General features: G+C 51.0%; 2 protein-coding genes across 2 annotated transcripts; one reads left to right on the forward strand and one right to left on the reverse strand.

Moving 5' to 3' along the window:
- Nucleotides 1-2,989: 2,989 nt before the first annotated feature.
- On the reverse strand, nucleotides 2,990-4,707 carry LOC102447448 (olfactory receptor 10A4-like). The gene has a single exon (XM_006132134.3). The coding sequence runs from the start codon at nucleotides 4,619-4,621 to the stop codon at nucleotides 3,653-3,655; it is 969 nt and encodes a 322-aa protein (XP_006132196.3). The 5' UTR covers nucleotides 4,622-4,707; the 3' UTR covers nucleotides 2,990-3,652.
- Nucleotides 4,708-26,546: 21,839 nt separating this feature from the next.
- On the forward strand, nucleotides 26,547-27,491 carry LOC102447202 (olfactory receptor 10A4-like). Its single transcript, XM_006132133.2, has one exon. The coding sequence runs from the start codon at nucleotides 26,547-26,549 to the stop codon at nucleotides 27,489-27,491; it is 945 nt and encodes a 314-aa protein (XP_006132195.1).
- Nucleotides 27,492-27,808: the final 317 nt, after the last annotated feature.

Below are 27,808 nucleotides of genomic sequence, written 5' to 3' on the forward strand. Positions count from 1 at the left end.
AAATGCAGAAACGAATGACATGAGTTTCTCTAATGGCAGACGGGGGCACAATGCTGATGGACTTCAGAGGGAGAATGACTACGGGCGTAAGGCCTGGATGTTTAACCTACCCGGCTTAAGATGAGTCGTTCCATTTCCTAGCTGCAGGCTCTGTACATGTAGCAGGAATCAGAGGGGGTTTTATTTCATTCACGGGCTTTTGGGATCAAGTCCCTGAAGGAAATTTCTTGTGATTTTCCACCGAGGAAAAGCAGCTCTGCCCCAAACTGCAACAACACCAAATTCACCAGGGTTTGTCATTTCACGGGAAGTTTTTCCCCATCAATGTCAGCATCAACATCATGTGTGTTTTCCACATGGAATTTGTGATGGGATTTACTGACAGAGGTAAATAGCGGGACACTCTATTTGTCTAGAAGGAGGCATGATCTGCCCAAGGTCACACAACACAAAGAGTCGGTAGCAGAGGCAGGAACAAAACCCTGAACTCGTGGTAAAGGGTCTGTCACATTTTTGCTAGAAGAATTAGAGACTGACCTGTCCAACACCACACACAGCGTCAGGGACACACCCAGGGCTCATGGATCCTGGTCTCTGATGTTCAGACTCTGAGCCCCACACTTGTCTCAGAGCCAGGCTGAGACCCCAAGAGCTCTGACTCCCAGCCCCCCTGCTCTAACCATTATACCCCTCTCTCTTGCCAGGGCTGGGAACAGAACTCAGGAGTCCTCACTCCCAGACCCCCCTGCCCTGCCCACAAGGCCCATTTCCTTCCCCGAGAGCCAGCCCCACTGCCCAGAGCAGTCAGGGGACGGGTCCCTTTGGCACCAGTCAGTTTGCAGCAGCACCAGGACCACGACGAGCTCCCAGGGGCATCAGAACAAATTGTGAGTGGGAACAGAGGGGCTGGGCCCCCTCTGTGTGGGGCAGCAGGGAGTGCGCTGGGTGGCCCAGGAGGAAGCGCTCCCCTGTTGGGCTTGGTGCTGATCTACAGCGACCCACGGCATGTCCATGGTGACAACACCCAACGCGGAGCAGCTTACACTGGAATTATAGCAGATTTATTAGCACCGCTTGGAACGGCGCCAACCCGGAAGTCCGGCAAGGCAGGGAAGGAGCCTACAGAGGGAGCTGAGCATGGAAATACATTCACCAGCCCTTCCAAAACTCCCCTGAAAATTAGTGACCATCCTACTTCTCTTCCCCTCAGCACCAGCCCAGAGCCCAGGGCACGATTCTATCACGTGTTACCCCACGTCTGAGCCGGACTCCACAGAGCGTTCCCACTACGTCTCCTCCCCATTGTCCTATGGGAACAGCCTTCTCCCAGCGCCTCCTGCTGAGCCCATCCCCCAACTGACTGCCATAACATTCTCCTCCAGCAGCCCCCTAAGGTGTGTAGGGAGCAGGGGTGGCCTCTCACTGGCCCAGAGGGGGAAGAACCCTTCTCCCAGCATGGTAGGGCCGATGCCATCTTCCTCTTTAACCCCCCAGAAGGCAAGGGGCTGAACGAGTGGTATAAAAGACCAGCCCAGGAGCTCAGTAAGGCCCCAGGCACCAGAGGAGGCAGGGGCCTGCCACAGGCTCCCACACCGAGGAGGAGACCCTGGTAACCCAGCCGGAATATGCAGACCCTGATGACCCCAAATACGAGCAGGAGTAGCCCAGGGGAGCCGACCGCATTGTCCTGTGGCAGCCTTAGTCAGCAACACGCTGACACAGGACAATGCGGTCAAGCTTCTCCTCTTGACAAGACAGACACAAGCTGGTCCAGCCAGCTGACTGTCTCCCTAAGATCCTGGGCCCAGACGTTTACAAGAGCCCTTCACACTAGACCAGCTTCCACAGTAGCACCAGTGGAAGGCCCTGGGCTGGGATGCAGTGGAGCAGGGAGGGTATGTGTCCTCCCTGCCACCCCACTCCCTGGGAGCAGTCTCCCTCTCTCTTGCCTGTGTATTTGTGTGTCTGCCCCACCTTGCCCCAGGGCCTGGGCTTAAAGGGCTGAGCCACGTGTGGCTCAGGGCCCAGGGCTGAGCCATGTGGCTTACAGGACGAGACACAAATGGTTTGCAACACTTGGGAGTATGCCAGAAATGCACAGAACACTGCACTGGTTTGGGTCACGGTGCATTCACTTCCTTGTGCCCACCCATTGCGCCGTGGCTGGGGTCAGCAACGAGGCCTTCTACTGGCTCTACTGCGGAAGCTGGTCTCGTGTGCAGGGCTCCTGTAACTGTCTGGGCCCAGAGTACTAGGGAGACAGTCGGGTGGCTGGACCAGCTTGTGCCTCTCTTGTCAAGGGGAGAAGCTCTCACCTCAGCCACGTGGCCCTTCCAAAGAATTGTCATGAGTGTGGGCCTGTCGCTCCCTTCTGCTCTGGGTATCCTCTGGTACCACACAACGGTCATTGATGTACTGCTGTGTCCTCCCTGCATGGGCTACAGGTCTCTCTCCCTCTCTCGCTCTCTCTCACTCTCTCTCTCGCTCTCTCTCTCTCACACACACACACACATACACACAGAGAGTGTGTCTATTGATATACCATGGATTTAGCCCCTACTATTCCAGGTTCAGTTGTGCCTGCCGATGACCCAGGCCGTTGGCTTTCATGGCTAGGTTCATGTAAATGCAGAGCTAAAGATAAAGGTTTTAAATTGCAGTTTATTATAGATAGAAAGTCATGAAGACACACAAGAAAATTGAACAATATTTCTCAAAGTAAGAATATAGATTGATATTTTTATCATAGAGTTAGACAAATGCGTACAGATATACACAGAGACATTTGGTGCAGTTTTTGAGAGCTCTCATAGTTATGAGTTTCTTAAGAAAGCTGTTAGTTTACATGTATGGTATAAAATTTAAACAGTGATTATCTGACTCACGAATAGCAGGGTGAAATCTTCTGGCCTTTGTAAAGCAGTGTGTCGGTCTAGATAATCAAAATGGCCCTATAATGCCTTGTAATCAAGGAATCTATGCTATGCTGTTCTAAATCTATCTGCCAACACAGATCTCTGAGGCAATGGAAATCCAGGGTCATCTCCCAGAGTAGTTGTATGACTCAATCAGGCGAGGCATTGAGCGATCTCTCAGAGTCTGACATAGGAAGCCCTTCATAAGTGCTGGAGAATATTATTTAAATATAGGCCAAAGGGAACACTAGGGAAATGCATTCAACAGATAAAATACCCAGTCTAATCCAAGATGAAACCTTAAGTGCTGTAATGGGCCTTCAAAGGTGAAGCCCAAATGGACTTACTGTAGATCAGGTTGCAACTTTTCCACTTTTAAAATTTTTGAGAAACTTGTTAAATTGGTACAATGTGAGGTGAATGTTTTCATTTTTTTTATTTGGCATTTCAAATTTGGAAGATATAAAATCAGGAAAGTACTTTCATTAATATTCTCAGGTGATGGTTCAGTGAATTTAGACCTCATCGACAAAGTAGTGATAGAAATTTCCCTGTATATAGATTTACTTTTATGGTAACAAAATTATCTATTTGAATTTGCTGGAAGGATTTACAACAAGTCCAAGTTGCCAGAAACAAAATATCAGTTAAAAATGAATGTCATCAGAAGAAATTCAAGAAAATGTTAATGATTGTCCCTCTTTTCCACTGTTTAAGGTAACTCTCCTTTTCATTCTCTAGTTTCTCTGGTTGTGGGAACAGACACTCTTCTCCAGAGTTTTTCTGAAGGCTCTGTGCACCTCTTTGTTCCTCAGACTGTATATTATGGGGTTCAAAATGGGTGTCACAACTGTGTAAATGAGGGAAATCAAGTGATCACTCTCTGGTGTGTAGCTAGACATGGGTTTTAGATAAGTTGAAAGGCAAGTTCCGTAGAACAAAGTCACCACCATGAGGTGGGAGGAGCAGGTGGAGAAGGCTTTACGCCTCCCCTCCGCTGATGGCAGCTTGATGATGGTGGAGATGATGAGGATGTAGGACAGGATAATCAGTACAAAAGGGCCCATGATGAACAGCGTGGAAACAGTCAAGCCCAGGATCTCATTCTTCCATGTATCGGCGCACACCATCTTCTCTATTGGTCGGATGTCGCAGAAGAAGTGGTGGATGTGATTGGAGCCACAGAAGGGCAGGCTGAAAAGCCATGTGGTGTCAGCTGATTCCACCAAGAGCCCAATGGTCAAAGAAACACCCGAGAGCAGCGCACATGCTCGGCCATTCATGATGGTGGTGTAGTGCAAGGGGCGGCATATGGCCACATAGCGGTCGTAGGCCATGGCTGCGAGGAGGCAGCATTCTGCGAGAACCAAGGTGCTGAAGACCAACATCTGGACCATACAGCCCACAAAGGAGATGGTCTTTTGCTCCACCAGCAGGTGAACCAGCAGCTGAGGGGTCACATTGGTGGTGTAGCAGATTTCCAAGAGAGACAGGTTCACAAGGAAGAAATACATGGGGGTGTGGAGAGAGGAGTTTAGTATTATCAGGAGGATAACAAGTAGGTTCCCCACCAGCGCAATTGGATAGATGACCAGAAGCAGCAGAAACAGAAGGATTTGCAGCTCATTAAGGTAGGAAAAGCCCACCAGGATGAAGCCATCGGAGATGGTCTGGTTCTCGCCAGGCTCACTCACAGAATAGGTCATCTGCAGGGGTGAGAAAGGAAGAGACACTGGAGCTGAATCTGTGCAACACCAAACATGTGTCCGTGAACTGAACAAGTCAGGCTGGGTCACCATCCCTTGGGACTCTCCGCAGTCAAACCAGCTGCAGTTCAGTATGGAAATGTGTCCCGCGCTCTCTGCTGACCATGTGCAAACTGGTGTCACTGTTTTTATGTCAATTGAGATCAGCTCCAGTTGTGACCTTATTACTGCAGTGGAAGTACAACTCATTTACAGCAGGTGGGAGATCAGATGTATTGACTCCAAAGAAGCCTCAAAGGAAAGGAAATTTGCTATTTTCCTCTGCCCGACAATCTAGTCTGCCTCCTCAGACACAATTTTATATCTAAATGATTGCTCAAAAAAGGGATGAGTCTTCCCTTTCATTTCCTTCTCCCTCTGGGGGTGTTATTCTGCAGTCAGGTTTAAATTATAAGATTTCTTCCTACAGGGCCAATTTCTGATCTGACACATAGGGGTCTCATTATGGCCATGCAAATATTCCCACTGACTTCCTAACTCACATAAGGGGGGCGGCTCCCAGGAATAAAGTGTTAGTAGGGAGACCAGCATAGTTAAAGCCCTCCGGAGAGTGAAAGAATGCCGAGATGGCGAAAGCTGAAACACAGAGAGGGTCTCTGACATTTCTGGCACTGTCATTCTTCCCAAAATGGGAGCAGTGAATTTCAATCTTCTCATTCCAGAGTGACATCGGACATGACTGGCATCTCTAAGTGTGGGAAAGAAGAGTCCAGATTCTCATCTGATATCAGTCTCACAGCCCGGGTGAGGGACACAGAGCTCTAATGATTTGCAACTGTTAAGGATCTTTTCTCATTTCCTGGCTGCTAAAGGGCTGGAAGAGGAAAGATCCTGCAACACAATATGTGATTTCTTTTATACCAGATGTTTTAATTTTCACAAGGGTCGTCATAATCATGGGTAATGACTTGGAAACTCAACTCCCCCAGAGTTGAAATAAAAATGAGCAATAATATATTTGACCATTTTGCATGTTCTTAGCACTTTCAATATGCAACCAAGAATAACAAATTAGCCTGATGGAAACTGGGAATGGAAGAGTGCAGAGAGCTGGGCTACTCAGTGAGTCGGCATTCCCAGAAATAGAAGTTGGGTCTCGTGAAACCAGATTTTGTGCCATCACCATAAGACCAGTCTTTTGGAAATGCAACCCACAAACATCTGTGATGCACACACACAGAGACTCAATAGAATGAAACAGAGAAAATTGAATCAACCCACCAGGTCACTCTCGGGGGTAGCTCTGTACGACGGGCCCAGCATATAAGCAGAGGGAAGGGTGATCTCTCAGTAAGGAGCGCTGGAGAAGAGGTGGGAATTCTTCTGCCTCTCGTTGGAAACTTACATTGGCATTTCTGAGCAAAACCACAAGGTGACAAAAAAGAGCTTTCCGGAAAATGGAAGGTCTAATGGAAATTCCAATATTCCAACACTTGTGCTCACCCTGAATCACTAGGGAACCTTAGAAGAAAGACAACCTGAATTCTGCTGCAGAAGGATCACTATTAAATCGCATGGAAAATATAAAGTGTCCTCAACATCAGCGTTTTCTCATGGAAAACATCAGTGCTTAGGAAATCTTCATTCAGGTGGGATTTTGTTTGATTGATGGCTGGCAATGGGAAAAACTCTCCATAAATGAAGACATTTACTCACCATACGGAACAGTGTCTGTACAGGTTCTGGTCCCTATGGGCTGAGTGATATTTTCATAGCTCTTCAGGATGCCTGCATGCTCCATGGATAGTCAGGAGAACATGGAAGGAACTACGGAAACATATATTAGCTGGAGGGAGGGATGAAATATATTAAACACTTCTTCACTGAGTAGCAGTCGGCTCAGGGCATGCTAGAAAGGATCATACTTTGCCCACCCACCCGACCGTGTCAAAACCAAAGAGAGGACCCACATCAATGAATATCATTTCCCTTTGGATTCAATGAAGGAGGAAGAGGAGGACTGGGGAGTGGAGAGGAGTAAGGAAGAGAGGAGGAGAAACAAGAAACAAACCCCCCTGCCACTGCCACCCACACCACAGTAACACGATCAACACAAACCCTAATTACACTCAAGACACAGGGATGAACCTGTTTGTGGTTAGATATCATTTTGGGGGGCACGTAGGTAGTACGGGGCCAGATCTTCATATGGTATAAATTAGCCGAACACACCAGAGATCTAGTTCACAACATGACATCTCATCCTATTTTTTATTCCATAATAGAATTGGATCTATTGAGATTGAATAGGTCAACTGAGATTGAACAGAGAGACTGACGGATTCAGAGAACAATAGCTTAATTGACATTCTAATAAAGAGACTGCCAGAGGGATATGAATAGCGAGCTAGCTAGATAGTAGATAGAGGGGGTGTATGGACCTAGGGAGAGAGATAGAGAGACAGAGAGAGAGGGGTGTGTGTATAGGGATAGATAGATAGATAGATAGATAGATAGATAGATAGATAGATAGATAGATAGCTGTGCTATATGGGCACAGTCTGACAGAGAAACAGGGAGGTATATAGATCGTTACATGGATAGATCCTTTGTCTATGCACAGGACATTGATATGAAGAAACCAGGTACAGGATGTTTCTCCCACTGCAGAGAGGGGCACAACACCACTGCAGGTCACTGGGCGAAGGACAGCAGGTTCCGTCCTTCATTCAGACCCTACCATGGTTCAGGAGATAAATTCTGTCTTATGCAGAAAGAGCTAAATGCGTGGAAGGGAAAACCGGTGTTTTTATTTCACTCTCTGGCCTTGGGGATCTAGTCCCTGAAGCGATTGTTTTATAACATTCCTCGGAGGCAGAACAACCCGGCTTCAAACTGCAATAACACACAATTCCCCAGGTCTGCCGGTTCAGACAAACTTCCATCATCAGCAACACAACGTGTTGTCTAGATGAGAGTCGTAAGAGGCTTTACAACCCACAGGGAATGGCCTGACAATTTTTTTGCAGAGACATGATGAGGAAGACTGACTTGTCCAACACAGCACACAGCATCAGGGACACCCCCTGGGCTCATGGGTCCAGATCTCTGATGCTCAGACTCTGAGGGTATGTCTACACTACAGCGCTACTTCGAACTAAGTTAGTTCGAATTAGTTAATTCGAACTAGCACATCTAGACTTAAAAACTAATTCGAATAAGCGTTTTGCTAATTCGAACTAGCGTGTCCACACTGATTGGACTCAGGGGTGCATTTAAGGGCGGCTGAAACCGGTTCTGGCAGGGCATCAGGTCAGTAGTTGCTTTGTGTGGCTGCTGTCTGAGGCTATCTGAGGCTCGTGCTTAAAGGGACCACCTAGACAGCCGGTTCTCAGCTTTTCCACTTGCTTGCCAACCTCGCCGAGAGACAGCAAAGCGTTTTCATCTGCGCCTGTCTGTGTCGGTGCTCCCCATTGGGTACACCGCCGCAGGTGGCAACATGGAGCCAGAGCTTACCCTGCACTTTCTGGTGCAGTTTCTGGACTTGATGCTGCAAGCCTGCCAGCAATGGCTGGAGGCTGCCTGGCACCACCTGGTACACGTCAGCCCCCTACCTCTTCGCCTGGCCACCCTGGGGGCCATGGAGCAGCTGCGGCAGCGCCCGGGTGCCGGCGTGCCCCACCACATCTGGCGTCTGGACACCAGCAGTGACTGGTGGGACCGCATCGTCCTGGAGCGCTGTGGAGAACAACAGTGGACCCAGAACTTCAGGATGAAGAGGGACACCTTCCTGGAGCTCTGCGAGTGGCTCGCCCCTGCTCTGCGCAGAAGGGACACTCACATGAGGCCCGCCATCCCCCTCCAGAAGCGTGTGGCCATCGCCTTCTGGAAGCTCTCCACGCTGGACAGCTACCGATCCGTCGGGAACCATTTCGGCGTGGGGAGATCCACTGTCAGAGCAGTGCTCATGCAGGTATGGCACTCACCGGCCACTGGGTCACGGGGGTGGGGGGGCTGCAAGGAAGGGATGGGCCGCCCCAGGGAAAACAGGGGGAATGGGGGGGAGGAGGCAAAAGTGCCCCGCACCGGAGGGGCCGGTCTCTCCCGAACGTACTACACACCACCCGGGGGGGTTGCTTCCGGGAGTGGGGCGCAGGGCACTGCCAAGGCACAAACACTCCCAGCCACCCGGGCACCCCAGTGATTCGCGCTTTGCTGTGTCTCTCTGCAGGTGGTCAAGGCCATCAACCGGGTGCTGCTCCGCAGTGTGGTCCGCCTCGCCAACCCACATGCCATCATCTGGGGGTTCGGCGCCCTCAGCTTCCCCAACTGCGGGGGGGCCATTGACAGGACGCACATCCCCATCCGTGCCCCGGAACAGCAGGCCTCCCAGTACATCAACCGTAAGGGGTACTTCTCCGTGATCCTGCAGGCTGTGTGTGACCACTGGGGCCAGTTCACGGACATTAATGTGGGCTGGTCTGGCAAGGCACACGACGCCAGGGTGTACCGGAACTCCTCCGTGTGCCAGAGGCTGTAGGCCGGGACTTTCTTCCCTGACCACCACATCGGGGCGGGGACGTGGACATGCCCGTGTGCCTGGTGGGGAATGCAGCCTTCCCCCTACAGCCCTGGCTGATGAAGCCGTACACGGGGCACCTCAACCCCTCCCGCCAGGCCTTCAATACGAAGCTTACCAGGGCCCGCATTGTCATTGAGGGGACCTTCAGGCGACTGAAAGCCCGATTTAGATGCCTCCTCACCCATCTCGACCTCGCCGAGCACAACATCCCTCCCATGGTGGCAGCATGTTGCGTGCTGCACAATTTGTGTGAGCGAAAGGGGGAGGCTTTCCTGCCAGCCCGGATGGCTGAGGCTGACCGCATGGCTGGCCACTACGCTCAGCCCTGCACCGCCGTTGTCCGGGAAGCCCAGCGGGGGGCCGTCCAGATCCGGGAAGCCCTGCAGGACAGCTTCCAGGTAGAGGAGGAGGACTGAACTCTCCCTGCATGCCCCACTGGGGCCTTCTTCCACCCTCCCCCCTTCCCCTTTGCCCTCCCTAGCCCCCCTTCCTAATGTTAAATAAAGACACCTGTTTTGGCAAAAAAAACTAGATTAGCTATTTGTGCCTTTTGTCCTTCAGCTTTATGACTCTCTTCCAATGTGAGATACCCTGGTGAGATGTTATCACCAGCTCAGTAGGAAAATGATGGCCCCAGAGAACTCAAGGCAATTGCATCACCCTCGTTTCCTACATTCAATGTCCCTTCAGGTGTCTTTGGAGGGGGCATCTGAATTATTTTTGTCCTTATGCTCTAGGCACTGATCAAGCACCCGGGTCTAATTTATGGCAGCATTTGAGACCTGAATCGCCTACAGAAGTCAAGGAGTCCCCAGTACCTTTGCAAATCCAGCTCATTATGAATGGTGGCAAATAGAAAATGATCAAGGGCCATACCACGTCCAAGCCCAACTTCTGCCCTGAAATGATCACAGGCCACACTGAAATGCTCAGTGACAAATTCTAGGAATACAGCCCACTTCATTATCCTCATTAGCACTGGCCCTATAATTGTCAGGTAACTTTTACCCCCTTCTTCTCATGATACTAGGTACTTTTGTTAGGCTCAAATGTGCCAAAGGACGATTTGCTGGTTTTAAAGAGGTTTTTGCATTCGCTGTGACAAATAGCCACACTGAATGCCCTTGGGATTTATTAATTTTCCTCACACCTCTAAGACTGGGAATTGCTTCCAAAAAGGGAATACACGTTTCTGTGTGACCAAGAGAGTCTACAGCAGCAGGAGCTGAAAACTCAAAGTCCCTGACAATATTTCGGACCACCCCTTGACTCTCCCGCACCCCTCACTCTCTGCCCCCTCAATGCACGCTCCATGGTACAGCGCACAACCTAGTTTGCGTCCAGCCACAGAACAAGCCCTGGGATGATTCCCAGCCACGCCAGCCTTAGCCTTCTCTCCTGGCTGCGTCCCACTCACCTGGCCTTCTCACTAGCAGCATGAGGGCAGCTGGTGGGGTGTGTGTTTGCAGGAGTGTGATAGCTCCCCACTGCTCCCCTCAGTGCACTGCTGCCTCCCCGGCAGGGACAGTCCCCAGGGGGTTGGCCAGAATTTGGTGTCTCATCACAAACTGAGCATCCCTCAGCAGGCAGGCCCAGGAGACCGGCTTCCCGCTTTGCCTGTCCAGCACCAGCCCCTCCCCATGCTGCTTGAGTGGGAAGGTGCAGCTGGCAGTAGGATGTGGGTCTATCTCAGGGGGGCTATGAAGGGATGGGGTAAAGCAGAAGAGACAGGGCATCAGGCATAAAGAGTGGAGGTTGGGCAGCAAGTGCATCATGCCACCTCTCTACAGCCTTCAGCACTTCCTCCCCCCACCCCCTGCCATTCAGAAACCTGCTGCCGTGTGCACATGGGAGGGCGTGAGCACAGAGAAGTTCAAAGTGCTGATAAGGTGTGTGGATGTGAGGTGTCTGAAGATCACAGCTGCATTCCTCGGATCTATGGCCTGTCCCCTGCGGTTTACCCCAGTGCCTCGTACCCTCTCCCCTTCCCCAAATGAAGAGGGAGCTGTGTATAAAGTAAACCAAGACTGAGGGTATGACTACACTACCCTCCTAGTTCGAACTAGGAGGGTAATGTAGGCATACCGCACTTGCAAATGAAGCCCGGGATTTGAATTTCCCGGGCTTCATTTGCATAAGCAGGGAGCCGCCATTTTTAAATCCCCACTGGTTCGAACCCCGTGTAGCGCGGCTACACGGGGCTTGAACTAGGTAGTTCGGAATAGGAACCTAGTCCGAACTACCTAGTTCGAGCCCCGTGTAGCCGCGCTACACGGGGTTCGAACCAGCGGGGATTTAAAAATGGCGGCTCCCTGCTTATGCAAATGAAGCCCGGGAAATTCAAATCCCGGGCTTCATTTGCAAGTGCGGTATGCCTACATTACCCCGCTATTTTGAACTAGCGGGGTAGTGTAGACATACCCTGAGGTATTAGGGGATGGTACAAAATCAGGGAACTTGGGGCAGAGAGGTGCCAGCAAGCCAAACAACAAAGAAACTAGTGATGTCATGAGTCATTCAGTGGGCTTGAAGCCCAGGCCCACCTGGGTAAACCCTGGTTATGTCAGAGAAGTCAAGGCAGGAGACCCTGATACAAATATCTGATCTTGTGACTGATGGGGCCTGACGTTCGAAAGGGGCTCAGCAGTCCTTTGCTGTTATTTGCGGGGAGGAGAGAGCTGCAGGCAGAGCAGGGAGGCGGGTGAGTGGATGTGGCTGAGGGATGGCTAACGAGGAGGTGCCCTCTTTCCCCCACAGGGACGGGGGGGCGTGTCAGAGGGGACCCGGCTCTGGATGCCTCTGGGGCAGCGACTGGCCCCTCCCAGGCTGCTTGGCAGGAGCCCTGAGGGGAGCGGAACTCTCAGCAAGGCGGGAAAATCCGGTTGGAACCGGTTCCCAACGGTCGCTGAGCGCGTCATGGTGGGGAGGGGCAAAGCCCAAGATGGAGCCCAGGGGGCGAACGTGACCGACTCCATTTTGTTTTATATAAAATCACTATTTTAAAATTAAGATCATTAATATACAGCCATAAACACACAACACATTTATATATATTTGAAATTAACTACTATGACCCACACATCTCACTCACCCCAACACCTGGACCCCTCTGTCACACACAGGCTGCCTCTCCTCCTCCTGCCTTCCTGTCTTCCTGCCTCTGTGCCTGTCTGAGAGCACCCCTGTGGCCACCACTTGCAACATTCGCCTGGCAGCCTCACACAGGAGACTGCTGTGGTTGTGCCAGAGCCGGCTCTAGGTTTTTTGCTGCCCCAAGCAAAAAACATTTTGGCTTCCCCCCCACACTTTTTGTTGGCTTTTACACATATTTGCACTTTGCGGGCCCCCCCCCCTACAGTGCTGCCCTGTCCCGGGCGGGCTGTGGGGCCTGCTCTCTGCCTCTGGAGCCCGGCAGCGTCCTGCCTCCTTGCACTGTGGCACGTCCCTTGCAGCTCGCGGCGGGGCTCCAGCCTCCAGCCACGTTGTGCATTGCTAGCTCACTGGCGCGGGTGGGGGAGGTAACCCCCAGGCTTCAGTTTCAAGGGGGGCGGGGTCTGGCCTGAGCTGGAGTCACTTTTCCTTGAAATCCCTGACTATAAAATGGGCCTAAAGAGAAGCGGGAGCACAGCGGAGCTGCAAGGAGCCCGGCAGGCGGGCGTGTGTGGAAGGGGCGAGAGCCGGAGCCCAGCAGCCCTCACGATGCTCCACTCCCTCGGGGTTCACACCCTGCAACTGCTCACCCAGGCACTGCCTGCTTCCTTCTGCTGCCCCGCTTCCTGCTCCCCACGCTGATGCTCTGGCTCCTGGATTTTCTGTGCATCTGGAAGCAGCAGCAGATATAGGGCTTCAAGAGGCCCCACGTATGTGCCATGTCAAAAGGGGGGGGGGCATGAAATTGTGCTGCACTGGGCTCCGCAAAACCCTTATCCGCCCCTGTCCAGAAGAAGGTGCTGCTGATGGGCAGGGCGGAGGAGGCAGTCAGCCAGCCCTGGCCAGAAACTACCCTCTGACGACCTCCCGGTCTGCATGTCCGACTCCAACCGCATGTTTCCCCTGCAGTCCCTGAGAGCCGTGTGGCCCGGGCAGAAGCTGGACTCCTTCAAGTCGGCGAACGTGGGCTCCTCCGCACCCAGCTCCGAAGTCATCCAGCTGGACAGGCAAAAGCGACTCCGGATCCTTGACTATGCCCAAGGCAACAAAATCAATAAACTTTTCTGTCAGACCATTGGGATGCCTCTGAAGCACCAAAATATGGAGTTTTACATGGACGTGTTGATGGGGAAAAGTTGGAAATTAAGTCCCAGAAAAATCGGAGGGGTCAGGCCGGGGCATTGCCGGGGGCGGCTGCTTACCTGGAAACGCCGCCCTTGGAAATGTGCCACCCCAAGCACCTGCTTGATTTGCTGGTGCCTAGAGCCGGCCCTGCCATATTCCTTGGAGGAAGAAGAACCTGCCTCAAATGTCAACAAAGCAACAGTCACTGGGTCAGTCATGTCCGAGGACGTTGTATCATCAGGCCTGTTTCTCTCTGACATTCGTGATGGGATTTACTGACAGTGGCAAATTGTGGGACACTTTATTGTCTAGAAGGGGCATTCTAAGGTCACACAACATAAGGACTCAGGGACAGGAGCAAGAGAAACACTCAGGGCTCCTGATGTTCAGACTCTGGGCTCTACTCTTACCCTCAGAGCCACGATTTGAACCCAGGAGCTCTGACTCCCAGCCCCACCTTCTCTAACCATTACACACCACTCCCCTGCCAGGCCTGGGGACAGAACCCAGGAGTCCTCACTCCCAGAGCCCCTCTGCCCCACCCACAGGGCCCCTTTCCCTCCTCGAGGGCCAGCCCCACAGCCCAGAGCAGTCAGGGGGCAGGTCCCTTTGGCTCCAGTCAGTTAGCAGAAGGACCAGAGTCAGGGTGAACTCTCAGGAGTATCAGAACAAACTCTGTGTGGGAGGATGCAGAACCTCATGTGTGCACTCAGTCCACGTACCTCAGACTGGGCGTGAGACCTGAGGCCCAGGCCACAGCCGTCAGGACTTTGCACAGTGACAGTGAGCGAGAGGCAGGCCCTGCTCAGACTCCGGCAGCATCAGGCCTAACGGGGTCACACACTAATTGTCACCAGGCCCAGATTGGGAGCATGTTCCCGAGGGGCCAGGACAGAGCAGCTGGTGAGGAGACACCTTGGTACCAACACCCCTTCCTCCCAGGTCAGGGGTGAACCTGGCAGCAGGACAGATAGTGACCAAACCCTGGTGAGCGAGGGAATATTCCCCTCCCCACCGGCATCCCCACGCACAGGCGTCACCCCGGCCCCTCCCCCAGCACAGCGCCCAGGGGACAAGTGTACAATGTGCTAACCGGGTGCCCATGTGCCCAAGGCAGATCCAGCAGGGTCCCCACTGCCATCCCTCATGTCTTGCTCAGCACTGCAGGAATATCACGATAGCTTCTCCCCTAGTTCATTGGTCTCCTCCCCTCACGCCTCGGAGCACCCCCTTAGTGACTGACCATGGGGCTTATGCGATCGCACATCTGCTGCCACCCCGCACTGACAGTATCACACCCTGGCATCCTCCAGCCCCTCATGGCTCCCCACCTGCTGCTTGTAACACACCTGCCTGCGCCCACACAAGGCACAGAGCCTGGGATGGCTTGTGAGTGACACTCACTCTCGCTTTGTGTACTTGTGTCAATTCAACTGCCCCTGTTCATGCTGCAAGGCCTCCTCCTGACACTGTCTGCTCAGCTGTGCCTGCAGAGTGCTGTCACTGCCAGGTGTTCATGTCATGGGGAATCTGCTAACCCACCTGGCCATGGACTCTTGCTCTCATTAGTGTTCTTTGAGGGTGACTCCTTTGCCCAATGAATGCATGAAGCAGAGATCGGCATTTTTGTGAGATTGACCCTATTTAGTCACTTTGTGTCAGTGGCTGTTGGCAGTGTAGAGTGGGAAACTGAGTCACAACTCCATCGAATTTAGGTTTGATCAATTTTGCCTTTGTGAGTACAATTTGAGACAGAAAGACTCTCACTCAGAGTGTGTCTAGTCCACTTTTGTCGACAAAACTATACCTGCGTCTACACTGCTGCTGAGTTCTGTTGACATAACATCGACAGAACTCAGCAGTTTTGTCGATAACTGTAAACCTCATTCTTTGAGGAATAACGCCTTTTGTCAACAGAGTTCTGTCGACAGAAGGTGTTATTGCATCTACACTGTCCTTTGTGTCTACACTGTCATGTCGACAAAGCAGCTTGCTTTGTCGACAGAACTGGCTTTAGTCTAGACGCTCTGTCGACAGAAGCTTTGTCGACAGTATCTGTCGACAAAATGTCTGTCAACAAAAGCCTGTAGTCTAGATGTACCCTCAATGTGCCTTTCTGCCTGTCAAGTGATGAGTCATGACTGAACAGTTAAAGGGGCCAAAGTTACCACATCTGGGGCACAAGAAGTCAGCCCTTATTTTACAATTGTCGTCTCCTGCCTGGATCTAAGAACATAGGAATGGCCATATTTGGTCACACCAAAGATCCAGCTAGCCCAGTGTTCTGTCTTCCAACAATGGCCAATGGCAGGTGCCCCAGAGGTAGTGAACAGAACAGGGAATTATCAAGTGATAATCACCCATGTGATTAGAAGCCCTGTCACCCATTCCCAGCTTCTGACAAACAGAGGCTAAGAGACGCCATCTCTACCCATCCTGGCTATGAGTGTAGATTTCTTCCTACAGGGCCAAATGCTGATCTCACACATGCAAATGCAAATATTCCCACTAACTTCCTAACTCACATGAGGGGGGCTGCTCCCAGGAGTGTAAATAGGGAGACCAAAATAATTAAAGCCCTCCGAAGAGTGAAAGAATGTCGGGCCAACACCATCGCCAATGGATGAAAGCTGAAACCCAGGGAGGGTCACTGACATTTCTGGCATTGACATTCTTCCTGAAATGGGAGAGGTCAATTCCCGTCAATTCTCTCATTCCAGAGTGACATTGGACATGCATTGGCTTCTTTCAATGCAGGAAAGAAGAGGCCAATCTCACAGCCCGGGTTAGGGACACAGAGTTCTAGTGATTTGCACTTGTTTCATTTCCCAGCTGAAAAGGGGCTGGAAGAGGAAAGATCCTGTAATGCAAGATGCAATTTCTTTTATGTCAGATGTTTTAATTTTCACAAGGAACTCCATAATAATGGGTAATGACGTGAACCCTCCCCCCCCCCGAGTAGAAATAAAATGAGCAATAACAAATATGAACATTTTGCATGTTCTTAGCATTTTCAATATGCATCAAAGAATAACAAATTAGCCAGGTGGAAACTGGGAATGGAAGAATGCAGAGATCTGGTCTACGCTGTGAGTCGGCATTCCCCAAAAGAGTAGTGGGATTTCATGAAACCAGATTTTGTGCCAGCACCATAAGACCAGTCTTTTGGAAATTCAACACACACACACATGCCTGCGCATGCACAATCAAACACACACACATACACAGATTTAATGGAATCAAACCAAAAGGGCACGTTTGGGGGTAGCAATGTATGACAGGACCAGTACAGATCCAAAGGGAAGGGTGATCTCTCAGTAAGAACACAACAGGAGAAGTGGGAATTCTTCTGCCTTTCGTTGGGGAACTTACAGTGACATTTCTGAGCACAACCACAAAAGCATCGTCAGAGCTGGCTGGAAATGGAAGGTCATGCCAATTTTCTTCCACAATTTGATCTGAGGAAGTGGGTCTGGCCCACGAAATCTCATCACCTAATAAACCATCTTGTAAGTCTTTAAAGTGCTTCATAGTCCTGTCTTTTGTTTCAGCAAGATCAGATTAACATGGCTACATCTCTATTACTATTATCATACCAGAACAATAGGCACAGCCTTCTAGTGTTTTGTGACTGAAGCTCTTACTGATGTTAACTGATTGAGCAACTCATTGGGATATTTATGGTATAAGGCAGGGGTGGGCAGTAATTTTTGATGGGGCCCACTCTAGGCATTTGGAAAGTGGTCAAGGGCCGCACTCTTCCCTGATATTAAAGGAGGAGGTGCAGGGTCTGAGATGGAGGTAAATGCAGATGGGACCTTGGGATAATGGAGGGAGTTTGGGTGAGGAAGGCAGTTGTGTCTTGGAGCACTGGACTGGGGTGCAGGTGGTTGGATTGTGGCCTAGGTCAGGGAATTGGGGTATAGGAGGAGTGCAGGGGTTTGGGTTGTGAGCTAGGGCAGGAGGGGACTGTGATTTGCAGCAGGGGATTGGAGTGCTCGATCTGGGAGTGGGTATGGGTGCAGGAAGGAGGCAGAGGATTTGGGTTTGTGGAGTAGGGGGCAGAAGTGGGGGGCAGAGTATTGGGGAACAGAGGGGATTGGGTTCCAGAAACAGGTTTTGGCCAGTAAACTACTAGCCAGCAGGCAGTTCCTCAATCAGTCTCCCTGCCTGCCCTGCTGCCACACAAACTGCAGTCACGTGCTCTGTGAATCACTCTGAGCCCCTTGTGCTTCGTGGCTGCCCGTTATTGAAACAGGAAGCTCCCATTGGCCAGTTTCGGTCTAGAAGCCAGCCAATGGGATTGTGCTGGGGCGGGAGCAGTTCTCTAAGCTTTCCCTCCTCCCCACGTGGCTCAGTTTTTAAAGTGAATCTGCCTCGCAGTTGCATTTCTGAGCATTGTGCAGGTGTGGTGAGGCAGTTGGGGAGGGCAGCATCCGCAGGCTGGATCCGGTGACTTGGTCGGCCAAATCCGGCCTGCGGACAGTATTTTGCCCAGGCCTGGTATAAGGCCTTCGAACTGCTTAAGCTCTTTTATGTGGAGCTGTTGTAGCTATCTGAGTTACAGGCAAAGGTGAGCTCATATCTTCTCCTACACCAACTTTTGTTTGTCTCACCAACACTAAAATATATCATCTCCACCACCTTGTCTTTCTAGACAATTATTATGAGTCTAGGCCTGTAGGTCTCTTTCCATTATCCTTTCCATACCATCTAGCAATCATTACCAAAGCCTTGAATCATAGAATCATAGAACACTAGAACCAGCAGGGACCTCGAGAGGTTATCCAAGCCCAGTCATCATGGCAGGACCATTTATTTAGATCAGGCCTGGGCAAAATATGGCCCAGGGGCTGGATCTGGCCCTCCAAGCTACTGGATCTGGCCCGTGGATGCAGCAGGGAGCCCCAGGTAGGCTCCCTGATTTCCTCACCCCACCCGTATGCTGCTCAGAAAAGCTGCTGTTGGGTCATTTCTCTTTTAAAATTGTGAGCCAGAAGAGGAGGGGGGAAGACTTCATGAGCTGGCTCCAGCCCCCCACAATCCCATAAGAGGCTACCACAAAGCACCACGCCCCCTCCCCTTTGGCTTGTAGTCATTCACACATGCACATGGCCCTGCAGCCTGTGCAGAGGCGGGGTAGTCGGGCTAGGCAGGCAGACAGGAAGGCAGGTTTGCTGGCTGACCGAGAAATGTGCTGGGCTGCTGGCTGGGAGTCACTCAGGTAAGTCTCCTGGCCAGAGCTTGCCTTTTGGAGTGCCACCCCCCCATCTCTTGAAGCCCAGCTCTGGCAACATCTGCACTGCAGACTTACCTGAGTGACTCCCATCCAGCAGCCCAGCACGTGTCTCAGTCAGCCAGCAAACCTGCCTTCCTGTCTGCCTGCCTACCCCACCTCCAGAAAGGCTGCAGGCCCATGTCCGTGTGTGAATAACTACAAGCCGGAGGGGAGGGGCGTGGTGCTTTCTGGCAGCCTGTTATTCAAACAGGCAGTGCCCATTGGCTGTTTTCTGGACAAAAATGGGCCAACGGGATTGTGCTGAGGTTGGGGGCAGCTCATGAAGCCTTCCTCCCTCCTCTTCTGGCTTACTGTTTTGAAAAAGAAATGGTCCGACAGCCACTTTTCTGAGCAGCATGTGGGTGAGGGTAGGCAAGCAGGAAGCCTACCTGGGGCTCCCTGCTGTGCTTGCCAGCTGGATCCAGAGGCTTGAAAGGCTGGATCCAGCCCCCAGGTTGTATTTTGCCCAGGCCTGGTGTACATGGAGTCAGCTTACCTTAAGCCAACCTTCCTGGTCTAGTATAGCCTAGGCCTCTATGTGCGGCCCATCCCAACTCTCTCCTCAGCATGGTTCAGTCCACTCTCATCTATGTTCTGGAACAAGCCTGCAATGTTCCTACATGACATGTGCCTAGCACGACTTGGATATGTTTCTGCATCATCAACCCTTTTCCCGACAGAGTCTGATCATGGCCGACCTCTTCCTCACAGCTCAACTTTGCTTTATATTAGCCAAGTCTTGATAGCTTTTGCCAAGGCTGCAAGCTTCACTCCAGGCCTGTAGCACCTGGGCTTAGGTTTCAGGTCCTCTTCTCACTACACGTTTATCATCGGTTGAAGGGGGCCGCACGACAACGTACACTCTGCATGCAAGAGTGGCCTGAATTCAGAGCCCATCAGAGACATGTCTCTTTTCGGTTCGGTCTGGGGCAGGGCTGGAATGCTCTGTGGAACAGCATGACAAAAGCCAAGACAACAGGAGACAGAGGAAGTCAGGCTAGATTAGCTATTTGTGCCTTTTGTCCTTCAGCTTTATGACTCTCTGCCAATGTGAGATACCCTGGTGAGATGTTAATCACCAGCTCAGTAGGAAAACGATGGCCCCAGAGAACTCAAGGCAATTGCATTTAATGCATCCAAGAGTACTGAGGGAGTTGGCAAATGTCATTGCAGAGCCTTTGACCATTACCTTTGAAAACTCATGGAGATCGCGAGAGATCCTGGATGATTGGAAAATGGCAAATATAGTGCCCATATTTAAAAAAGGGAAAAAGAACTATCTAGGGGTACGTCTACACTACAGCGCTAGTTCGAACTAACTTAGTTCGAATTAGTTAATTCGAACTAAGCTAATTCGAACTAACGCGTCTAGAACTAAAAGCTAGTTCGAATTAGCGTTTTGCTAATTCGAACTAGCAAGTCCACATTGAGTGGACTCTGAACAGGGCTTAAGGATGGCCGGAAGCAGTGCCGGCAGGGCATCAGAGGAGGACTTAGAGCGTGGAGATGCTGTCTCAGGCTAGCCGACGGCTGTGCTTAAAGGGACCCGACCCCCACCCCGGACAGACAGTTCTCAGGGGTGCCCCGCTTGCAAAGCAGTCCTGGCTTGGAGTGCCTGGAGTGCCCACACTCGGCACATCACAGCACTCGGACATCAGCCCGGCTGCACTTGCCGCAGGCTGCCATCTGGGGAGAGGGGGCAATTGGGGGGCTGCAGGAGAGCTTCCACCCCCAGAAGCCCGCAGAGCCAGCCCAGTCCTTCCCATCGGGGGCTCGTACCCCATTCCTCCCTCACCTCCTTCCACTTACCCTTCCCTAGCCCCTCTTCTTATTGATGTACAAAATAAAGATAACGTTTCTTCCAACATTGACTCTGTCTTTATTGAACAAAACTGGGGGAGACTGGGAAAAGGAGGTGGGAGAGGGGAAGAGAAAGGCTGGGAGAGGGGAGGGCAACTAACATGATCAGGGGTTGGGAACGGGTCCCAGATGAAGAGAGGCTACAGAGACTGGGACTGTTCAGCTTAGAAAAGAGGAGACGGAGTGGGGACAGGATAGAGGTCTCTAAAAGCAGGGTTTGGGTGGAGAGGGTGCATTCAGAAAAGTTCTTCATTAGTTCCCATAAAGAAGGACTAGAGGACACCAAAGTAAAGGAATGGGTAGCAGGCTTGAAACTAGTAAGAGAAAGTTGTTGTTGTTGACAAAGCAAATAGTTAACCTGCGGAACTCCTTGCTGCAGGAGGCTGTGAAGGCTACAACTAGAACAGAGTTGAAAGGGAAGTGAGATCAAGTCATGGAGGTTGGGTCCATGGAGTAGTCTTAGCCAGGGGGTAGGAGTGGTGTCCCTGCCCAAGGTTTGTGGAAGGCTGGAGAGGGATGGCATGAGACAAATGGCTTGGTCACTGTCTTCGGTCCATCCCCTCCAGGGTCCCTAGGGTTGGCCGCTGTCGGCAGACAGGCTACTGGGCTAGATGGACCTTTGGTCTGACCCAGGACGGCCATTGTAAGCTCAGGGCTCAGGGTCGGGGGTCTCAGTGGACCCCCTTGATTTTCATGCACACCTGCTCCTTGGTGGCCAGGCTGGCAGCTCTCCTGCCCTAGACGGCCACTTTCCTGTGCCTAGTGCGGAGATCGTGGACGAGGTCCACGATGTCCGCACTAGCCCAGGAAGGTGCCCGCCTCTTGCGGTCCAGGGCAAGCTCCCAGGAGCCGCCAGCCTGGTCCCGGGAAGAGGGGGTGGGCTGGGGGACATCGGGTGGGTGGCTCTGTGCCGTGCCAGGTGCAGGGTCTGCTGGCTGGGTGCTGGCAGGCTTGCACCTGGCATGGGCACCGTAGCCAGCCCGTGCCCCTTTAAGGGGTCCGGGGCCGGGAGGGGGGCATAGAGTTTCCCTGGTGTTGGCCAGAGTGGCCACCAGGGAAACCTGGGGAGGGCTAGCCTCCCACTAGTTTGAATTAAGGGGCTACACAGCCCTTAATTCGAACTAGCTAGTTCGAACTAGGTTTAATCCTCATAAAATGAGGTTTACCTAGTTCGAACTAAGCGCTCCGCTAGTTCGATTCAAATTCGAACTAGCGGAGCACTAGTGTAGCGGCTATGAATGTTAGTTCGAACTAACGTCCGTTAGTTCGAACTAACATTGTAGTGTAGACATACCCTCTGGAACTACAAAGCAGTCAGCCTAACCTCAGTCCCTGGAAAAATCATGGAGAGGATCCTCAACAAATACATTTGGAAGCACTTGGAAGAGGAGAAAGCGATCAGGAATAGTCAACATGGATTCACCAAGGTCAAGTCATTCCTGATCAATCTGATTAGCTTCTATGATCAGGTTATGGGAAAGTCAGTGGATGTGATATATCTTGACTTAGGAAAGCTTTTGTTACGGTCTCCCACAATATTCTTGCCAGAAAGTTAAGGAAGTATGGATTGGATAAATGCACTGTAAGATGGATAGAAAGCTGGCTAGAGTGTCGGGCCCAAGGGGTGGTGATTAATGGCTCAATGTCAGGTTGGCGGTCGGTTTCTAGCAGAGTGCCCCAAGGATCGGTTCTAGGCCTGGTTTTGTTCAACATCTTTATTAATGACATGGATGAGGGGATGGATAGCACCCTTAGCAAGCTTGCAGATTACATTAAGCTTGGAGGAGAGGTAGATAAATTGGTGGGCAAGGGTCGGGTCCAGAGTGATCTAGACAAATTAGGAGATTGGGCCAAAAGAAATCTGATGAGGCTCAGCAAAGACAAGTGAAGAGTCCTGCACTTGGGATGGAAGAATCCCAAGGATTGTTACAGGCTGGGGACAGACTTGCTAAGTAGCAGTTCTTGAGAAAGGGACCCGTGGATTACAGTGGATGAGAAGCTGGATATGAGTCAATAATGTGCCCTAGAAGCCAGAAAGGCTAAAGGCATATTAGGGTAGTTTAGGAGGAGCATTGCCAGCAGATCTAGAGAAGTGATTAATCCCCTTTATTTGGCTCTGGTAAGGCTGCATCTGGAGTATTGTGTCCAGTTCTGGGCCCCCCACTACAGAAAGGATGTGGATGCATTGGCGAGAGTGCAGCAGCGGGCGACCAAAATGATGAGGGAGCTGGAGCACATGACCTGTGAGGAGAGGCTGAGGGATTTGGGCTTATTTAGTCTGCAGAAGAGAAGAGCCGGGGGGGATTTGATAACAGCCTGCAACTTTCTGAAGGAAGGTTCCAAAGAGGCTGGAGAGAGGCTGTTCTCAGTGGGGGCAGATGCAGAACGAGGAGCAATGGGCTCCAGTTGCAGTGGGGGAGTCTAGGTTGGATATTAGGAAAAACTCTTTCCCTAGGCGGGTGGGGAAGCACTGGGATGGGGTCCCTAGGGAGGGGGTGGAATCTCCATCCCTAGAGGTGTTTAAGTCCTGGCTTGAGAAAGCCCTGGCTGGGATGATCGAGTCAGTGTTGGTTCTGCCTTGGGCAGGGGGTTGGACTCGATGACTCCTGAAGTCTCTGCCAGCCCTGGGATTCTATGGTTCTCCGAGCTGAGCTGTCCCCCCACTCCCTGCTGCACCTGGCCCCCGGCTCCTCTGCTCCCACTCAGAATTTGTTCTAACACCCCTGGGACTTCGCCCTGACTCTGGTCCTGCTGCAAACTGACTGGTGCCAAAGGGACCCGCCCCCTGACTGCTCTGGGTAGGACAGGGGAGGTCTGGGAGTGAGGACTCCTGGGTTCTGTTCCCAGCCCTGTCAGGGGAGTGGGGTGTAATGGTTAAAGCAGGTGGGGCTGTGAGTCACAGCTCCTGGGGCCTCATTGTGGGTCTGCGACAAGAGTGGGGCCCAGAGTCTGAGCACCTGGAGCCATGAGCCCTGGGGTTTGTTCCTGCCCATGCCCCAACTGTCTCTGTTGTGTTGCCTGGGACAGACCATCCCCGCATCCAAACAAGTGTCCCAGCCTTCACCACAGGTAGACGATCCCAGGGCGATCGCTATCTAGAAATGACTCGTAGTGGTAACGATCATACAGCCTCCCATGAACTGATGGAGCTGGTGAGTTCTGCTTTGTTGCTGTTCCAGGCAGCACTGTTCTTCCTTTGAGGGACAGCAGGAGAAATTTTCTCCGGGGACTTGGTCCCAGAAGCCTGGGAATGGAATAAAAACACCTGCCTCCTTCCCCATGTTTCAGTGCCTCCAGTGAGGAGACGGATCTGCTGTTCTGATGCAAGGTAGGCTCAGAATAAAGGACGGATGCCCCCGTTAGTCTCCCATTGACGTTCCTGGGCACTGTGCTCTTATCTGGCCTGGCACGGCCATTTCACTGCTTTCTCGTTTGAATGTCACAAAGGTGGGCAGAGAACCATAGTGTGAGTCTGAGCACATGGGCTGTGTCTGTCTCTCTGTCTATCTATCTATCCCCATACACTCTATCTAGTCAATCCAGTTGATTGTCTACCTATTCATACTTCAATCAATCTCTTGATCTCAATCTGTCATTCTGAATTCTACTAATTTAACTCCCCCGGATGAGCCCGTGACCTGGGCTACAGGGTTGTTTTGTTAATTTTCATCATGGGAAGTTGTGATCCCATATCACACTAGTACCCACAAGTGAGAGAAGCAGCTGACATGCTCATCACCGTGCCTTGAGTCAATGTTTTATATTTGTTCTTGTAATGGTTGTGTTTCTTGGGGCTCCTTCCTCCTGTCCCTGCCTCCAGTGCAGTCCTTTCTCATATGTACAATACACAGCTGTGTAGAACACCGGAAAAGTTGGGGCACCCCTGGGTGTTAATGTCCACCCACCTACTTCTTCCTATCCCTGTTCAGTGGCTCTGCTTCCTCTGGAAAGGGTCTAGTTATCTTCAAAGTGAAAAGCCTGCCTATCCTATTACCAGCACACTGAACCTTTGAAAGAGCCATTCACGTGGTGATGAAGCCATTTAACAGGCCAACTCCAGATGCAATGGTCCTTCTAATCTTTTCCATCCATGTGCTAATTTTTCCATCGATGTGCACAATAAATTTTATGTTCACCGAGGTATGTGCGGATGTGCACCATGAGCAGAAACAAACAACCTCATTGTGGACAGCATTCGAGTCTCTGCTGTGCGGCTGCATAAGCACACAGATCACAGGGAACACTGCCAAGGGCTACACTGTCAGTTTCTGAATTTACTCTGTTAGTGCATAAGACCTTTGTTTAAGATTTGCTTTAGAAATAGTCCACCAGTGTGTGCTGGAGATTAGAAAATCACAGCTCTAGACAATTCCACCCCCGGGCTGCCCATGGGCGAAAGGGCACCGGTTGAATAGTGCTGTGTAGGGCCCTGTGAATGCGAAGGACAGCCCTGCTCCCCTGTATTGGGCAGCCCCCATGGACAGCCATTGAATCACTTACACACGTTGTTTGTGGAACTGAGACTTATCCTCAGATGTGAATAGAGTCGCTTGGGCGGGCAGAGTCTGTCCAGAGAATCCACCACTACCTCCATGGAACATGTTCTGCACCAGGTTCCCAAGAGTTAAGTTCGGGTCTCTTTTAGCCATATTTCCCCCAGTCCTCTCCCCACATAATGTAAGTGTCTTCCCTTGCTTTCACGTTCTCCTGAATGTCAGTGGAGTGTGCAGATGGCTTGAAGAACTATGACAAGATCACTCAGCTGCCAGTGACAAGAAGTGCTGCCAACTTTATGCACGATGGTGAGTAAATGTCTCCATTTATTTAGCGACAGTTCAAATGCTGCCAATAAAGAAAAGAAATCAAAACCCCTCCTGATAAAATGGGCTTTATAAAATATGGATGTTTTCCATGGGAAAGCGTTGATGATAGTCTCCTCTTTTCCAGGTTGAAATGTCCCAATCTCTTTACATGGGACCCATTCCAAACCCCTAATCATTAGCAAACTGAAAACTAGCGGGGGATATGATAGAGGTCTATAAAATCATGAGTGGTGTGGAGAAAGTGCATAAGGAAAAGTATTTCCTTGTTCCCATAATATAAGACCTAGGGGCCACCAAATGAAACTAATGGGCAGCAGGTTTAAAACAAATAAAAGCAAGTTCTTTTTCACACAGCGCATAGTCAATCTGTGGAACTCCTTTCCTGAGGAGGTTGTGAAGGCTAGGACTATAACAGAGTTTAAAAGAGAACTAAATAAATTCATGGAGGTTAAGTCCACAAATGGCTATTAGCCAGTATGGGTAAGGAATGGTGTCCCTGGCCTCTGTTTGTCAGAGGGTGGAGATGGATGGCAGGAGCGAGATCGCTTGATCATTACCTGTTCGATACACTCCCTCTGGGGCAGCTGGCATTGGCCACTGCTGGCAGACAGGTACTGGGCTGGATGGACCTTTGGTCTGACCCAGTATGGCCGTTCTTATGTTCTTATGTTTTCTTCTCCCTTTGTGAATGGGATTCTACACCACATTTCTCAAAGGCTACGTCTAAGCTGGGAAGGTTCGACAGCCAAAGCAGGACCCATCCCAACTCCATCATCCCAGCCAGGGCTTTGTTGAGCCAAGACTTAAACACCTCTAGGGATGGAGATTCCACCCCCTCCCTAGGGAACCCAGCCCAGCGCTTCCCCTCCCTCCTTGTCACTTGGTATTTTCTAATATCCAACCTAGACCTTCCCCAGTACACCTTAGCAATGCGTAGCTGATGTCAGCACAACTGCTGGTGTTTGCTGCACCAATGGCCATTCACATAAAGAATTACAGTGCGTTTTAGTATGACAGATCCAAACAGATGGCAAACTGTTGCTTAACTGACATCCACATGTTTGCTAGATCTCAGATTTATTTCCAGTGTCTTTCTCACTCCTGCAGATGGCCTCTTCGGAGAACCAGACCATCTCCGATGGGTTCATCCTGGTGGGCTTTTCCTACCTTAACAAGCTGCAAATCCTTCTGTTTCTGCTGCTTCTTGTTACCTACCTGCTCACCCTGATGGGGAACCTGCTCGTTAGCCTCCTGATAAAGCTGAACCCCTCCCTCCACACCCCCATGTATTTCCTCCTGGTCAACCTGTCTGTCTTGGAAATCTGCTGCACCACCAGTGTGACCCCTCAGCTGCTGGTTCACCTGCTGGTGGAGGAAAAGACCATCTCCTTTGTGGGTTGTGCAGTACAGATGTTTGTCTTCACCACCCTGGGTCTCACAGGTTCCTGTCTCCTCGCAGCCATGGCCTATGACCGCTACGTGGCCATATGCCACCCCTTGCACTATACGACCATCATGAGTGGCCGGTTTTGTGCAAAACTGGCAGGTGCTTCATGGACTATCTGCATCATGGTGGAAATCGTTCAAACCACCTGGATCTTCAGCCTGTCATTCTGTGGCCCCAACCGCATCCAGCATTACTTCTGCGACATCCCACCATTATTGAAGATGGCCTGCACCGACACATCCAGAAATGAGGTGGTGGTCTTCACTCTCTCAATTGTGTTCATCATGGGCCCTTTCCTGTTGATAGTCCTGTCCTACATCCGCATTCTCTCCACCATCCTCAAGCTGCCGTCAGCAGAGGGGAGGCGTAAAGCCTTCTCCACCTGCTCCTCCCATCTCACGGTGGTGACTTTGCTCTATGGAACAGCCCTTATCACCTACCTGAGGCCCAAGTCTACCTCCACCCAGGAAAATGATCAGCTGATTTCCCTCATGTACACAGTTGTGACACCTGTGTTGAACCCCATAATATACACACTGAGGAACAAAGAGGTGCACGGAGCCTTTAGAAAAACTCTAGAGAAGAGCATCTGTTCTCACAACTAGAGAAATTAGAGAGTGAAAAGGAGAGTTAATCAAAACAGGTTGGAAAGGGGAAATTCATAAGCATTTGCTTAAAATTCTTCTGATGCACCTCACTTTTTTAATTGGTTATTTTGCCAATTGAAAAATCTTCACCTTTCCTAAGTCACTCAGGAAAATGGGAAGAGAAATATTTTAATTAAATATGTAAATATCTACATTTTTGATGAACTTTTAAAAGTCAGATCCTTTGAACAAGATCAGAACTGAACTGAAAAATGAAATAAGATCAGTTAGTGGTCTGATGTTATAGCTTCAAAATTTTAAACTTTGAAGGAAAA

The sequence above is a fragment of the Pelodiscus sinensis genome, chromosome 30, assembly GCF_049634645.1.
Source record: "Pelodiscus sinensis isolate JC-2024 chromosome 30, ASM4963464v1, whole genome shotgun sequence".
Classification (NCBI taxonomy): domain Eukaryota; kingdom Metazoa; phylum Chordata; order Testudines; family Trionychidae; genus Pelodiscus; species Pelodiscus sinensis.